The 16663-nt window shown below is 37.3% G+C and overlaps 1 protein-coding gene across 7 annotated transcripts in view; it reads right to left on the bottom strand.

Moving 5' to 3' along the window:
* Nucleotides 1-166: 166 nt before the first annotated feature.
* Nucleotides 167-16663, bottom strand: part of LOC104151574 (NEDD4 binding protein 2 like 2) — a 49288-nt gene continuing 32791 nt past the window's right edge. For 2 of the 7 annotated variants that reach the window (XM_068930096.1, XM_068930099.1), the window contains 5 exons: nt 14255-16074; nt 11804-11889; nt 11054-11099; nt 9931-10131; nt 168-3645 (listed from right to left, as the gene is read on the bottom strand). In XM_068930096.1, coding sequence (XP_068786197.1) covers nt 9971-10131; nt 11054-11099; nt 11804-11889; nt 14255-16074 — 2113 coding nt within the window. In that variant the 3' untranslated portion in view covers nt 168-3645; nt 9931-9970. The other 5 variants (XR_011138681.1, XM_068930100.1, XM_068930102.1 and 2 more) reach the window with 5 other exon arrangements.

Genomic DNA, 16663 nt, shown 5'->3' with positions numbered 1-16663 from the left:
CCCCCGCCCGGCCCGCTCCCTGCCGGGCACCGCGTCTGCACAGCGCTGGCAAGTGGAACGGGTTTAAAAAAACAAACCAACCCCAACACAGCAAAAACCAAACAAACACCGCCAAACTTCCCCCCCCTCCTCTTTTTTTCCCCCTCTTACAGTGTATGGGAACTGAAGAATACATGAAAGCTCAGGCCGCTCACTAAACTAGTTTTAGAGCTTACGTTTTTCCATTTTCTTCCCCTGCAAGAGTGAAGACTAACTTTAAAAAGAGAAATTATGAAAAAAAACCTGTCTAATAATGCATATCCTGGGGCTAAGACTTTACAGGAAGGAGGAAATACTTTGTCCTAATCCTGCAAAGCTGTTTAGTTACTACATTAGCTTTCTTGTCAGAACATTAGCCCAGAGCACCCTCTTTAACCATTTAAATTGGTTAAATGGACGGAATCTCCAAATTCTCACAGATAAGAGAACACAAGTGCTGAAAATCTGCAGTCCCATGTGTTGAGTAGGAGGCAAACATACCACCAGCTACAAGTTAGCCGAGACAAGGAAACCACTAAATCACTTTAGCGTGGAGGCATCTACTGTACCCTCCAAAAGAGCCATGCTTTTTTTTTTCTTTTTGGAGAAAACCAATCTATTGGAGTCCACTGCCTACCCCCAGCAACAGACAAGGATTCCTAGAAGATGTTGCTAAATAACAGCATTGCGTTATCTAAATGACTCCATGCAACAAGCTCACTCCACCAGCATCGCTTTTTCCAAGTGCCTGATTACATGAGAAACTGTAATCTCATGTGGCAAGTTCAACAAGATTTACTTTCCATATAGGCAACCTGACTTGCCTTAACATTACCACCACAGAAACCAAAGAAATGACACCGTTCCCTGTGACACGGCACACTATGTTATTAGCACTGTACTTTGAAAAAGCCAAACTGACCAGCGTAGTTTCAACACACAGGTTGAATCATGCGGGCAAAAAAATGACAGGAAATAAGACATAAACTTATTTGAAATTCAGCAAAGATACTAACAGGTTTTTAAATTCAACTTAACCTGGCAAGATCCTGCTAAAAGATGGAACACAACCCCCTCTCTTTTTGCATAAAAGAATACTTTTTGAGATTTTGAAATTTGTTTTTATTTTAAGCATTCTGGGAGTTTGGTATTCAGTTACAGAAAATATATGCATTCAGAATTCTTTCTGGATAAATAAAGGTAAAAAGAAAATATTACTGCTTGATTGACATTTTATTGGAACCAAACCAACTTTTCTGCTGCCACTAGTACTTCAGATAAGTCTGAAACTGAGGGTACGATCACCGTGAATTACGCATCTTCTCCACAACATTTTCTGTAAGGGGCATGCTCGTCGAAGAGCAGTACATTTCAAGCCGAGGGAAAGGAAAGGAAAGGAAAGGAAAGAGACCATACACACGAAAAATGAAAGTGCAGCCACCAAGAAGTTTTGCCAATGGTGTAACATTAATTTAGAAATGCATTAATTTAGGAATATCTTCTACCTGCTTATATGTATATGTAATATTTCTTTAAGTGGAGCGTGGGTACACACTGGCTGTTTGGACCACAGCGCAGCAAGGTTTTAGCAAGACTTCAGTCAGGTGCTGGCTCTTCAGCTGATGCACAATGAAAAGGGTGCAGGGAAAAGATAAGAAAGAGGAAACGAATGAATTGGGAAAACGTCACTGGATGAATATTCTGGATGTGGAAGCTGCAGAAGTGAGAAGTATTACTTTTAACAAGCACATGAAATGTAAGTTTCCTTGTTTCTCTTCTTCTCATATTTGTCTTTTTTGTCATTCCCGCTCACTACGAAGAAGTTTCCAGCCGTTCCCATGGTAGTTTCCCTCCTAATTGACTACGGTTGCTCTTTCTGATTAAATGAATTTAATTTTTTTTTCTTTCCTGCTTCCTTTACCCATAACTGCCCCTTAGTGACATTTTCCTCAGTTCAATAATCTTTTGATCTGTCCTTTCACCTTCTACCCTGCTCCATTCTCTATTCCTGTCTCACCTTCATGACCTGCTATTTCAGCAAGCAGTCCTGCTTTTTCTCTTAAAAATAGATATCCTTTGTGATCTCCCCTGCCCCTGCTGGCCCCTTTTCTTTTTCGTTCATCAAACCATACCTATTGCCTTCTGGTTTCCTCACTCCTTTCATGTTTGTACTGATTTCCATCAGCAGGTGAAAGCACTAGTCACTTTGGCATAAGTAACTAGGTCAACCCACAGTGCTCCACTTTGTCCTCTGCCAGGCAGAGGAGCCAGGCATCAGAGAACCAGGTTGAAGATAAATGCACAAAACGTTCAGGAGTTATGAGCCACAGCAGTACTCATATCGGAGCAATTTCGTGCTTCCCCATAAAAGCGGTAGCTGGCAGAGAAGCCCTGCCCTATTTACCGGCTCTATAGAACAAAGAACATACATAGATGCATCCAATCATGCCTCAGAAAGAAAATATGGAATTCAGTTTAAAAAACACGGGATCAAATTCACTGCCTATGTCATTTGGCTCACGTAAATATTTCCTACTTTTCTTTGACACCTGGGTGGGCCTTACAGAGACACTTGCAACAGCCAGACTTCAGATTTTATTGTTAGTGTTCATCAATCTCTGCTTCCTATCTCCCTGATGAAATCAATACTCTACTAGTGCTATTGGGATAATTTCCTGAGTAACAGAGTTGTTACCAGTAACAGTTGTTACTGTTATTCTAGTTGAAGAATAAACACTACACTTAATCTTGAAGGAAAAAAAATTAAGGAAACAACTGCTTTTAGACTAGATTATTTTAAATTTATCCTCACATTATAAGGATTTTAAGAAAAAAATGGCAAAAAATAATCACTAATAGAAAAATCAAATCACTGATTACCAGCATGAGTTATAAACCTTAGTCCACAACAAACCATAAGCATCTTTCCTCCAGTGTGCCTGGATCAGCTCCATAGTGAAAATTTCTCCTCATTTCTATAGTTACAAAACGATGTACTCCAAGGGAAACATTAAGCATGGTTTCAGGAGAAAAACAATGTAATTTGTGCACCTGCAGAGGAAAGGAGAGATTGATGAAGACTTCTTCCACTTGACCTTCTGAAGACATTGGGCTATAATTACGAGTAATAGAAGCAGGATGAAAGGTAAATGCAAGCAGGAGTAGGATAAACCGCCTAATTAACAATAAAAGAATGATACCTTTCTCTGCAGGAAGGCTTCGTTACCAGGAAGCCCTGACTTTTTAGTTCATGTAGCAGCATCTGAGATCCCAATACAAGTGAATTAAATACAAGAGGCTGAAGTTCACACCTTCTGCCGACAGCCTACTCCACTGTGCTTATTGGTCTCTATTTTCAGTTTATTTGTATCACACTCAAGGATGTATAGAAAAAGAAATAAATTCGAAACGGCTTCAGAAAGTGGCCTTTTGCCTCACGCATAAAAGCTATATTGACTTTGATTTTTATTTCATGGACTACGAGTGATAACAGGGAAGGAAAAAATGGTGACCACAGATTCCCGACAGAAGTCTACACTGATTATTTTCTTCCAGCTTATTCCTTACATTTAAAATACTTGGTTGTAAACTGAGGTCCTTCCAAGGTAGAATCAAAGTGAGAAATTTCTGCAATAAAAAAAGAAGAAAGTCTGCTGAAATATTACAATAGTGCAGATTGTAGAAACATTTTAATGGTTGCAAATCCAACCCTCATACTAAAAAGAGGTCATCTGTCTTTCATATTTGGAGGAAAAAAAGTCTGTTTCTTTCTCACACTCAACTGTTGGTACCTTCTTTAAAAAGTGAAAAAGAAAGAAGAGAAAGCAGATACTATAAAATGTAGGAAAAGTAAAAGAAGGAAAATGGAAAAGGAAGAGAAGAAAACTTAAGAGGTCAAAACTAGAGATCATAAGAACATTGCAGTATGGAGATGTAAAAAGAGGGAAAGGATCGGACTGTAGGGTTTGTTGTTTTCTTTTTACAGTCACAATATTAGTAGTATTGGTAGCTATTCAATCAATACTACTATACCATAGCTACATCTTGTAATTGTTTTATTATGTTTCATTTTGTTTTTTGGGTTTTTTTTCCTGTTATATTCCCCTAGGACTTCACAGGCCTCCGAGTTAAGGAATTTTGTGTAAGGCAACAGTACAGTCTGATCACTACTATTTTCTGAAAACTCTCTATAAAGACTGCTCTGTGCAGCTCTCATCCCCTCTGCTAATTATGCTTTAGGCCAGGATCTACTGGTAAGCACTGTAAAAGACAGATGAGTTTTTCTGTTCATAACTGTGGAGGGCTTTTTATGCTTAATTTTGTTTAAATTTAGTGGTTAATGTCAAGTGGTAGAGAAAACATTTTTTATCACTATTGTATCAAAGTACCATCTGGAAGAGGTTTGACCATGGGATCGTATTTTTTGTGGCAATTTTGAAAGACTGGTTTAGTTTTCTACGTATCTTCTAGATTATATTTTGATGCTAGTCAACACACAGAGAAATGAATCAGTGAAGCACCAGATTTGCAACTTTGTTTCTTCCATTTGTTCAGATCTTCTGCATTCCAGAAGTCTCAATTTACCACGAACGCACTTAAGGAAATATCTAATGCTTCAATAACGTGCTTATAATCAGACATGCTTAACTGGTAACTTTTTTACTAATTGCTTCAAGTTACAAACACAAGAAGCTAGCACAGAGAAATGGATTTGTGAGTAGAAATTGCAAACAAGATTATTTTTTTTGTCCATTCTTGAGAAATGTTTCATCTCAGGAACTGAGAAGTAAAATCACGTTTTAGTATTAGTCAAATTTTTAAGATTCGTAGTTTTGCATTATAGCAGGAGAGGTGTCACAAATCCATCCTCAATCTCCTGCATCAAATATCAGCTAAAAGTTTTAAGTGTCAAGGTTTTCAGAGGCTTGATTTCATGCTTCCTATCACTTCTCATTCACTCACTATCAGTGACAGCTCCTGTCTCTGATTGCCAGTCATCTTATACTCATTTTCAAACAAGCCATTTTCTGCAGCTGTATGTGCTTGTAAAGTCCCCTCTCAAGACAACAGGAACACCTTAAAGTAAGGTAAGGGCCAGAGCATAGCACTTGAGCAAGTGCAGACGTCTTTGCACTGTATGCAAAACAAGTCAGATCTTGGTTGATGTATGATTGCATACAGAGATGACTCCAAGCTTAATTTTCTGTCCGCTAATACAAGACCCTTTTCACATTAGCAATTTCACGCTTGGAATTCTTTGCTTGTTTCCTCCTTCAAACCTGGCTCACAAAATGTTTAGTTTTTCCTAAGATCAGTTCCCAAATGAAGTTCCTTGCATTGCAATACTAACACCTATAACAGTGCAAGAAAGGGCAATACAGCATTAGGAATTATCAGTTAAGACCGGCTTACACCAATTTAAACCACTGATGAAACCACAGCTTGACGCAGTTTCATGTTATATCTAAACCAGCATAATATGCTTTCTCTTCTCCATGTCCCAGCTGTATGTTCCTGTTTCTTTTCTTGTGTCCTAGTGAATGCATGGCTCAATTTGTTTGGTCAGACTGAAAACTTGGTACGTGCTTTAATGGTTTGGTGTTGCTTTGGATCAGAGAGCTGTACTGCTTCACTCCAGGGCTGCAGCAGCACTGCATCCAACAAGGGGAAATGACAGGAACAGCACGGCCTGGGAAAGGAGGAGTGATAACATATCGTCCCATCAAAACAATTCGCTACTGGGTTTTTTGTGAAGGGAACGTTCTTGCGTGGAGTTATTGCAAAATGGCTGTTACACTTCAAATACAGCACATTAGCTTGTACTTTGCAATAGCTGCTGCTGGCAAATAAGCCCTTAAACTACAAGTCATTTTTCTCTTCTTGTTCTGTATTTGTATAGCATCGAGCACAGCGCAGTCCTGGTTGCAGGAGAACCTCTAGGCACTAAAATAATACTGCTTTCATTGATCTCAGCATTTTTTAAAATCACAATCTCTTGCTTAATCTCCAGAACATATACTGATGTGCTGCCAACGCTGCAGTAAGGAACTCTCACAACAACTTGAGATTAACCGTGTGTTTTCACAAAGAAATAAAAACCTGTTCACTTTCTCATTTGCATAGAAACACCCTTACACAACCTTGATATAAAAGCATGATTATCTGCCTAACAGATTAAGTTGCATTTGGCCAGTAATGCTTAGTTTATTCTCAAACCTAAATTGACTGGTATTAGCTTTATTTATTTCCTGTAGTTTAAAAAGTTTTTGGTAGGAATGCCTCAATTTTCTTTTTTCTTTTTAATTCCTAACATTTTATGAAATGTAATCGATTTCAACATTTATACTTGTTCACTTGAGCAGTTTTACAGCCATTCTGGAACATCATTCTTGGTAAGTTTGATTTAATCAATGGGTAGAAAATTACGATTTTGTGGTGAGGAAAAATGACCTTATCCCTCAAAATCAGTAGCACCATTGAGCGAGCCTCTTGACATCTCCAAGAGATATTTTTCCATGTTATGTGGTGACCTGATATCAAAGTTCACTGTCACCTAAACAGGAAATCCTCTAGTTCCTCTCCTTCTTGTTTTCAGCAGCACAGTCCCATCTGCTCCCTACTCCTAGCTTTGGCACCAGTTGGACCTTACCCAAGCTAATCTAATTTGCCAGCCCAGCAGAAAACTATCCATTTGTTTCCTGTTGGGTTAGCAAGTTAAATTATACCCTTTCATGTCAGTCAACGAGTGCCAGAAATGGAAAAGTGCAGGGTGCTGGGAAGAAGTGACTTCCCACTTTTGGCAGAAGTGAGCTGTTAAGACGAGCTCTGCTTGCGTGTGAATCCAAGACAACAGACCGCAGTTCCAGGGCAGCTGACACTGATCCAGCTTCTGGTGTCTCACTCCCTCCCTTGTACCACCTCCAACAGATGGCAGGACTTTCCCTGACTCATTACAAATGCTAAACTGCAGAAAAATAACCCGACCTACTTCCCTCCTTCCCTCCATACAAAGCCCTAGCTGGTTTAGCATTCTGAAATCAAGAGGTTTGATGAGCACCAAAGCTGATGCATGGATGGTGGGACCACGTGGCCAGGACCAGGGCTGTCAACCACTAGACAGAGGTTTTGGCTGCCAGCAGGGACTTGCAGCTTAAACACACAATCCCAACACAGATCTTCATGACCAAATCCTTCTGCGCAGAGCGTGCAATGCCTGACTATTTTTAAATCAAACACTGACTAGAAGACTTCCTTCACAGCAAAGTACATACAGTTGTAATTCTATATTCCTTAGAACTAACATAAGCAAGCACAGTAGAGTATGACACTACGCTGGTTAATAATGAACTGAGGTTATAAAATCTACCAAAGGAAATTTTTGAGTCATTCCAGAAATGACAGATGGCAGCTCAGTCACAATCATCACATCATATTTTCTTTCCTAACGCCAGTTAGTGATTGGCTCGCAAATACACAGGACTGAAGACCACTGTCTCTGCATTCAAAACAAGTGGGAAAGAACGGCTGAAACAATTTTAGGATTAGGGTGCCAGAAAGAAAAGTGGGTAAACTACTGGAAAAAACAGTTCGTTAGATGCAGCAATCATAAAGATAGCGGGTATAAGGCAGGAGACTCAGCCAGCATATACCTTTCCTTTCCTGAAGCAAAGAAAAAATTAATTTCCAGGGTTCACCACAAATTTTTAATGAGATGAAAGCAGCACTCTTCAATAACTGATCATTTATTTCATTTGATGGATTTATTTAGCAGTTTATTACTAACAACTGCAAGTCCAAAGAAAGGGATCTGCAGTGGAACATCCCTTAAAAATCCTAACAATCAAAGGAAAGGAAAGGATGCAGCGTATGGGTGCAAGAGAATTCCAGGTAGGAGACAGAAAGAAACAGGAGAAGCTTACATGCAGGAGAAGGTAGGCAGGGTGAAGAAACTAGGGAAAATTGGCAGAATGGGAGAAGAAAAGTAGTTGTTCGTTTTGTTCACAGTGACTATTCAAGGCCTTCCTAAATTCAGGCTTTGGATAAAGATATGCTGCAATGAGCAGCTCGTACAGAAAAATGAACTGGAGCAGGTGCACTAAAAACTTTGTACAATATGTAAAGCAAAGTAAGGTACAAAACTAATTTCAAAAATTAATATCCTCCACCTGCTTTGTGCTGCAACACAAAGCTTGCCAGTGAGTCCCAACCCTAAAAAGATTTACAGCTAACACTTTCTAAAACCAATTCTCTAGAATTTGCACATTAATGTTCTCCCAAGTTTCCTCCTTCAGCATAAAAAACATTTTAAACAATAAACCTGGACATTTCCGTATAGTCATTTAGGTTACAGATCTATGCTGAAATCTTTAATCAGTATCATAAGCAAAAAACTGGTCTACGTAATGTCCACATTTGCAACATTATAAAACACAAATATAGAACTTAAAAAACCTTGTGGCTGGCATAGAGCTAAGTATTTAGTGAAAATATTTTATGATTTAATTACCAAATATTTTAGTATTTGGTTACTGAAGAGGACAACAGTGCTTCTAGGTGTTCTAGGTTTTATTAATGATCTATGCTGACAGAGCACCTTGGAACATTAGTGCTATATTTCCCATACGCTTTTATCCTTTCCCTGCAATGGTGGTTGGTACAGGCTAATCAGCAAATAACGTTGTCAGTTTTGTCATCAATGATATAAACATGCATATAACCAAAACTGACATCCATCCAATATGTTGAAATTCCAACCCAAACTGTGCAGTTACTTTGTTTTAGTCACAAACCTCCACTCTGAAAATGGTAAATTAAGAAGCCTTCTACAAAGGCCACACTTCCCCTTTCATAACTGTCCCAACACAACACATGCCTGCCTTTTTGTCTCCTTCTCCAGACGTCAACTGATACTCACTGTCAGGCACTGGATACCAGATAATACAGACTTCTGGCCAGATCCCGTAAGGATATTCTAATGGTTCAGTTTATTATCAGCAGTTGTGAGGTCTAGATGTGAATAATTTAGGCGTCAGGATCTGTATTTTTTTTTTTTTAATCTGGCTCAACTTGCCAACCATAACAATTATTCTATTTCTTTGTACTTCAGTTTTCTCATTCTAAAAGCACAGATTAAAGCATTTTCCACTTTGGGAAGATCAACTGATGAAAAGCTATACAAAAAGTTAAGCTGGCTTTTTTCCACAACTGGATCCAGAAGTCCTTCCTTCTTATCACAAGCTACCTACCATAAATGAACAGGAGAAACTTTGCCAAGTTACCAAAGGGTGCAAAATTAGCAAGGAGAGAATGAGCATGTCAGTGTACTTTGTAATGCTCAGTAGTACACTTTGTCATACACAATGACAAGGTAAAGAACATTTATGAAAAAAACTCAACGTTTAAGTAAATGGAATCCTATTGCAGCTTCCTGCTGCTGATTCTCTACTGAGAAGCAGAACCCTCATGCATGAGGTTTTCATAACTTGGTGAAATACTGTTTAATTGTTTATGCAGTGATCTTCATAATTAGATCTCTTAAAGCAGTCAGTATTGCTCTTCACAGTCAACAGATAAGGAAGATGGCACTGAGGTGACATGACTCACCATAGATCACCCCTGTAAGCAAACCGGGAATAAAGTCCAGCTCCTAGTCATCCTAGACCACTGTTTTCACTGCCTTAGGAAGGGTTTTAGAAATCAGGGAGGGGGGGAAATCACTTGGCTTTTATAACAAAATGCTGGCTCCTCTTTCTCCCAATGTGTGAGGGGGAAGCCTCAACCCTAACCTGAAGGAAAAAAAAAGAAGTTGGGTGATATTCAATGCATCCTAGAAATGCTAACAACCAATGTTCTTCAGCTGTTTGGTCAAATATAATAAAAGAATGAAACACATTTAAACTTGTGATTTATTACCTTTTCCTTCATGCAGAATTTTTTTATTTAAGATGGCCAATCATGACTGATGAAGTACAGTATCCAGGCAGCCAGTGCTAGTTTGGGTCATGATGTTCTCTTCTATCTCCCCTTGAAACAGCTCTATTTCTGGTAATGTCTCAGAAGAGTCTTGATTCTCTTGACAATTTTTATTTAGCTCTTCAAGACCAACAGTATCATCTAAAAAAAAATTACAAACTGCAACCAAAGACATCTGCAATTATCTTATATAGTCTCATTTGTATCATGTCAGAATAGAGAACAAGCCTTTATTTTACCAGAATGCTATTGATTTTACATCCTAAATGGTCTATGAAATGAACTAATTTTTTCAGCTGTCTCTGATAGTTTTATGTATATATTCCCTACTCCTCCTCTTCCTCTCTACTCTCAAGTAGTTCTCTTCAAATAAAGAGCTTCCTTTTCTCTTTCTTAAGAAAGAGCCTCATATGTCCTTTCCTATTTCAGGCATGAAATCACATCAGCTTCCACGGAAAAACTAGTATGTATTTTCAGATGCTCATTATGCAACTTGTAGAATTATATTAAACTAATACAGAAATTATGGAGCAAGATTAACAGTAACATTATCCCACAATCTACACACTGCAGGAATTCATGTATACAGAACTCTTGAGCTTTTCATAGACCTCAGCCGTCTCTTGCTGCTTAAGAGCCTGATCTATTGTTATGCTGACAATCTTCAGGGACTGTTAAGTTTAATTAAGTTGAAGATGCTCAACTTTTCAGAGGAAAAAGTCTAAAGGAAGATGTTTTTCATGTTAAATATCCTATTGATCTGGAATCAGGTAAACTTGAGCTAAATTTTTGATTAATTTGATACAGAAAACTTTAAAAGGCAGAGAATTTCAAACCATGAATCAGAAAATATAAAATGATGCTTCACAGCAACTATAATTCTGCCATACTAGATGTACAATCTATGGAGACACATATTATTTAGCTTAATGTACTGCATTTGCCCAGAGAGGAGTGTTATCACTCATTTGCAACGAAAAACTATGAGACACTTCAGTATTAACTATTTTCTCTTCTGAACAACAAATATCGTATATAATTTTTGTATCACAAATACACTTACCAGCAAAGGCACTTCCATTCTGCAATCGACTTATTTTCTGTTTCTCCTAAAATAGATAAGAACAGTCCAAAGAAAAAAAAGAAAATATGTGACAAGAAGAGATTTTGTTATTTTGGGAACAGATCAAGGTCTATGTTCTATTACAGAGTTACTATTTTACTGTATTTACAGGACTTTTCTCATTTTCATTACTGGATGGTACAGCGCTCCTTAAAAAAATAAGCCTTCACAAAGAAACAGCCATAGTGGGAAGTGGCAAAAAAGTAATTTGTAAGCAACAGTTTCTAACTAGACAAGAAGAATTAAGTCCCAATCATGCAGAATGATTTCTCTACCAGAATTCATTCTGGAAGAGGCTGTGAGGGAGCTGCTATTAGCAGAGGATGGCATTCTCTCACATGATGAGAGAAAACCTTAAGAAAGAATAGATGGTAAATGATGGTAGGTTCTATTTAACGAACATAGGCTAGGCTAGGACTCAAATATCAGGAAAAAAAAAGATTTTTATCCCCCTCAATTAGATTATATGCATTTCTGAAGCCCATCTTTCAAAAACTCAGTCCTACCCAGCCTGGAGCTGGCTCTGGTAATATTCAGAAAGGTACATAAAACATCCATTTCCTCATTCCAGTTATATAAAAAACAAGCTGAATTTACGAGCAAATAACATCATCTTGCTTCACAAGCTGAATGATTCCTCTTTATAGCTAGAATATTGGAAAGCCTTCCAAAATCCCCTAAAATTCGTACCTCCACAGAGGTCTTCCACAGTAAATAGATCATCTTTGAAACTTTCCAGTCAAGAGGAACTATATAATCATCTGGCAACAAGGATTCTGCAGAACAAAATATTTTTGCAGTTGAGTATTCAAATCTTTTTTATAGCCAAAGTGTATCACTCATTTATATTTTTGCAGACTTAAATATGTCCTTCTAAAATAAGTAGATATTTAAATGAGCAAACAGCAGAGTCAGAGTTTAGGTTCTAAAGAATCTAAGGCCAATGTGTGGGACTGGGAGGACGGAGAAAGATTTGGTTTTGGTTTCCCTTTTAGAAAAGGCTTTCCCACAGTACTTTGTTTCCTCCATATCTCCCCTGAAACTACGCACAAACAAGAACAAAATAGAAAGCTTTCACTCTGTAGATTAAACAAAATTTTAAAAAGCCAATGCAACGTAAGCAGCAATCTTTAAATTTTAAAATGTTTAATTATAGAAAGTTTTGCAACATCATTAAGCAAATTATATTTTAAAATGCTTTAACTGTAATAACTTCACTGTTTAAGGAGTTGAAAAGACATACTTAATAGGAAAACAATCTGAAATATGTTCTGTGCTTATATGAGAATCATATAAGCAAATAAATCAACTCTTTCATTGATAAGTATCCAAAGAACGCTTTACCAAAAAAAAAAAAAAAAACCCACAGAAATTTATTGTAATTGCCTGCAAGGTAAAATACTACAGTTCTATTATTTACAACAATAAAATATATATTTTCAATAAATAACAGGCCACAAAAACCCCAACTATTTTTGAAACTGTTGGAAAATCAGAATGTGGCCAGTATTCTGCAGATAGTATTCATAATCTTGAGAAAAAAAGTAACAATCACAAACATGCAGGGCTTCAGAGAGATATCAGGGGGACTTTGTAATTCTTAAAGATTACTTTCAAAGGAAGCTCATCTAAACACAAGAGAATTTCACCTGTTACTGACTCATAGAGAAGAGTATGTAGAACAGACTGAATTGCATAGTAGTTGAGGACATCACCAGTAAGTTGCTGCTCTGTTGTAGTTCTAAATAGGAAACCCTATACAGAACAGTATATATACTGTTATATATAACAGTATATATACCCTATACAGAGCACTATATACAGTGTGGGGCCAAACTTATATAAAGGAGCACTGCAGGTTTTTTGGGCACCAGACCAAATTTATCAGTACCATGGCAGTGGTTTGCCATCATTGTTCTAGCAGGTATTAATGCATCAACTTTTATGATAAAAACAAAGAATCTGGAAGTCAGTCTTCTTGGCAGATAAACAGTACATAAGCTGCTGTTCTATTAAAATTTTACATGAAAGTACATGTTTAACTTTAAATTCTACTAAAGCCAATAGGTTTAAGGATTTATGTGCTGAAAAGCAGGTCTGTGTTTTCTAATCCTATTTGCAGACCAAATCAAAGAGTTTTTCCACAGAGACTTCTGCACCTCACTAAGCTGCAGAGAATTAGCCCCAGTTTTACTTCCCCCCCCCCCTTTTTTTTTTTTTTTTTTTTAATAAAACCATGAATTACTTACACAGGAATAGTCTCATCAAATTTGGGCCAAAAAAGTTTCAGTGCTTTGCGCGCAGGAAGCATGGAATATAGGTGGCTTAATATTTTCTGACCTTTCAGCAGGGGTATATGCAGCATGATACGCTACGGTGATTCCCAAACAAATGTTTCTTGTTGTTGCTTACTACAGTTATGTACAGTTATGTTAGCTTGCATTAATTTGGAAATCACGGTTGCCACACACAAATCCTTTAATGACTGACTGTCATACTTAAAACTACCAAACTAAAATGATTAAACTGGGAGTACAACAGCATGACAATTGGAGCTCTGGAACAAGAGTATACACACCTGTGATACTTCTTAACCATGCATGATTGAAAAGAATGTATTCAGTATTGGAAAATGCCTCTTACAAGTCTGATATTCAATTTCAAATTAAATTAGATTTTAAGAAAGGTTTTCAAGAGTATCTAAGCATGTAACAGTATACGAGAACTTTACTAAGTAAAGGAATGGTACTATACTGAAAAGGTAAAATATAAAAGCAAACATACACTTCACATAAGAGCAAACACTTTGTATCATGTTTTCATGTAATATTGCAATCAGCTCATTAAAATCTTACTCAATATGATGTATTAATGTAACACATCTACAAGAGTTTCACACTTTGGATTTAAAGTTAGTAAGCCGTCATTACTAAAGAGACTGCAAAGATGAGGCCAAACTAGACACCCTCTTAGTTTTGAAGCCAATGGCACCTTGGACAGAAACTGAAGAAGAGTTTAGGTGGAATTCACTAAGAAAGCAGTCATTCCTTGCAATAGAGCTAATATTTGAGTGTTACCTGCAATGAAAACGAATAATTAATCACAGGAGTTTTTACATAAAGGTAGTAAGAAGAGTTTTACCCAGTGGAAGGCCTGGAGAACCAAACAGCTGCACAAGTTGGAAAGCAAATCCTAATGATAAGGGAAGTCCCAGAAAATTACGTTTCATGTTCACATCTTGCTTATCTTCAATCTGTGAAGCCTCTAATGGCTCAGGGTCATCTGCTTTGTGCACATTTTCACCACAGGCTTCCAACATATTAGAACTTTCTGGATATTCAGAAACCACTTTAACAGAAGACAAAATATCTGGTTGGCTAGTTGTAACCTCTGAAGAGGCTTGTTCACTCTCACCTTCTTTTTCATCAACTATTTGTTGCTTACAAGTTCCATCTTGTTCCTCTTTTGTCCTGGAAATAATACAAACACTTGGCATCAGAGAAGATTCAGACTGTCCCAAATGGCTACATGAAACGTCACGTAATGGAGAATCTACATCATGGGTGGGTAAGGAGTAGGCTGTCTCTTTGTCGTTGTAAAGTGCAGAACATTCCTGAGACATAAGGTTCTGTTCATGTTCCTCTCCCTTGTCTTTGTTCAGAATTCTCTTTTGCTCAGTTTCTAAAACATCTTTTGAGGGGACATCAGCTCTTAATTGTACTTCCTTCCTTCCCTCTGTATAGGCAGCAATCTGTCTTGGTAGATTAAACTTTGGTGCCAAATTGAAAATTCTTTTGTATCTTTTCCTCTTGCAGGTAATTGGCGCAGGCCCGCTTCCTGGAGTGCTTACTTGACTCACACAGCACGTGAAGGTGCCACTGGAATCCACAAGTGGATCAATGTGCATTTCACCTGCTGGAGATGCACATGGACCATGGCTTATTACATAACCAGTCTCCTCAGTTGCTGTTATCTTTATCAATGGATGGTTTTCCTTTACCAGTTCTTCATAAGATTGATGGCAATTTACCTCTGTTGAGCTGTTAGTATGAGCCTGTTTCGGTTTCCTCACTTTTTTTTGTCTTTGTTCACCTACAAACTTATCCTCAGACCAAGAAGAGAGAGAAACTTGTTTATCAAAGTCGAGCTGCAATTCCTCAGTAGGTAAATTAACTGAAAAAAACGCCCAGCCATTAGAGCAATTCTTCTCTCCTTCTAATGCATGTTTCTCCTCTGTATTATCATCAGACATCTTATCATATACTTCTGAATTGTAACACTGAGAGATTTCTTTTTTTTCGCTGTTCAAACTTAAAGGCTTAGCTTCCATGTCAGGTTCACATGTAATTTGATCTGATCTAAGTTTGTTTTTTGTGCCTAACAGCACAGTGTTATAATCAGCACAGCTGCTTTCTGTTTCTTGGATGCAATTTTTATCGTCACTTATTTTTAGGAAACTGCTCTTGCTTTCTAAAACACTTTCTTTCTGCCTTTGGTCTGTTTCCTGATCATCAAATGCACATTTAGTTATGTTTTCATTAGAAAGAGATTGCAAATTTAATAGACATGAATTGCCACTTTCTACAGACAATTCATTTTTCAGTGCACTGTCCAACACAGTTGACGTCTCAGACCCAGCAATAGGAGACCTTTCTTTTGGAAACACTGTGGCTTTTAGGCTTCCATTATCATCATTAGGCAGCCCCTCTTCACAACCCACTATTGGATCCCCTGGTTCATCACTAAATGTACACAAAGATTTTCTGTTTTCTTCTTCTGAGTCATCATCTTCAGTTTCTGATGTTTCCTGGTCATCTGGAATTAGATGATGAGCTGCTCCACCTAATTTTTTCTTCATAATTTCTGTATGATTGCCCTTCATTTTTTTGTTTCTTTTTCGCTTTTTCTTCTGCTTCACTTTTGTCAATTGGTGCCCAGTGTTCTTCTTTAAAATTGTCTCCCTATGTGAAGAATAACAGAACTAAATGTGAAAGAAATGTGTGATTATTTCAATAATAATATCTATGTGGTATTCAATCTGAAGAATAAGTATTTTACATTAATATGATTATCAAATACAGATCTTCTGCTTTTTTAAATTGATAAAACCTCAAATTTAGAAATTATATTGATTAAACATAAATGTATACTTTACTATCCAAACAATTTTGAATATTTTAAATCTATTTAAAGAAATATAACTGCAGGCTCATCAATTTTAGATCCAACGGTTAAGCAGATCTACTTTTACAAAAAGTATCAAAAAATCATCGTAAGACCAAACAACATGTTTCTGAATGTCTTTCTAAATTATGCCTGAATGATAAATAGCAAGCATCAGTGTTAAAGAGCTATGGCTATTCTGAAATGTCATACTGAGCAGAAAGGTACTCAATGGAGAGAGAATCTGGTAAGAAAATTTCATCTGTGAAGATTAAATGGATTATATTCAGATTAGTTGGATCCAGAAATTCAAAATATTTAATAACATAATGTAAAGATACAGTGACTGCAACAGCTCTCTGAGACTTACTGCTTAACATATTATGA

This window comes from Struthio camelus, chromosome 1 (assembly GCF_040807025.1).
Source record: "Struthio camelus isolate bStrCam1 chromosome 1, bStrCam1.hap1, whole genome shotgun sequence".
Classification (NCBI taxonomy): Eukaryota; Metazoa; Chordata; class Aves; order Struthioniformes; family Struthionidae; genus Struthio; species Struthio camelus.
Note: the sequence above shows the minus strand (reverse complement) of the source record. Positions and strands in the feature narration are given on the sequence as shown.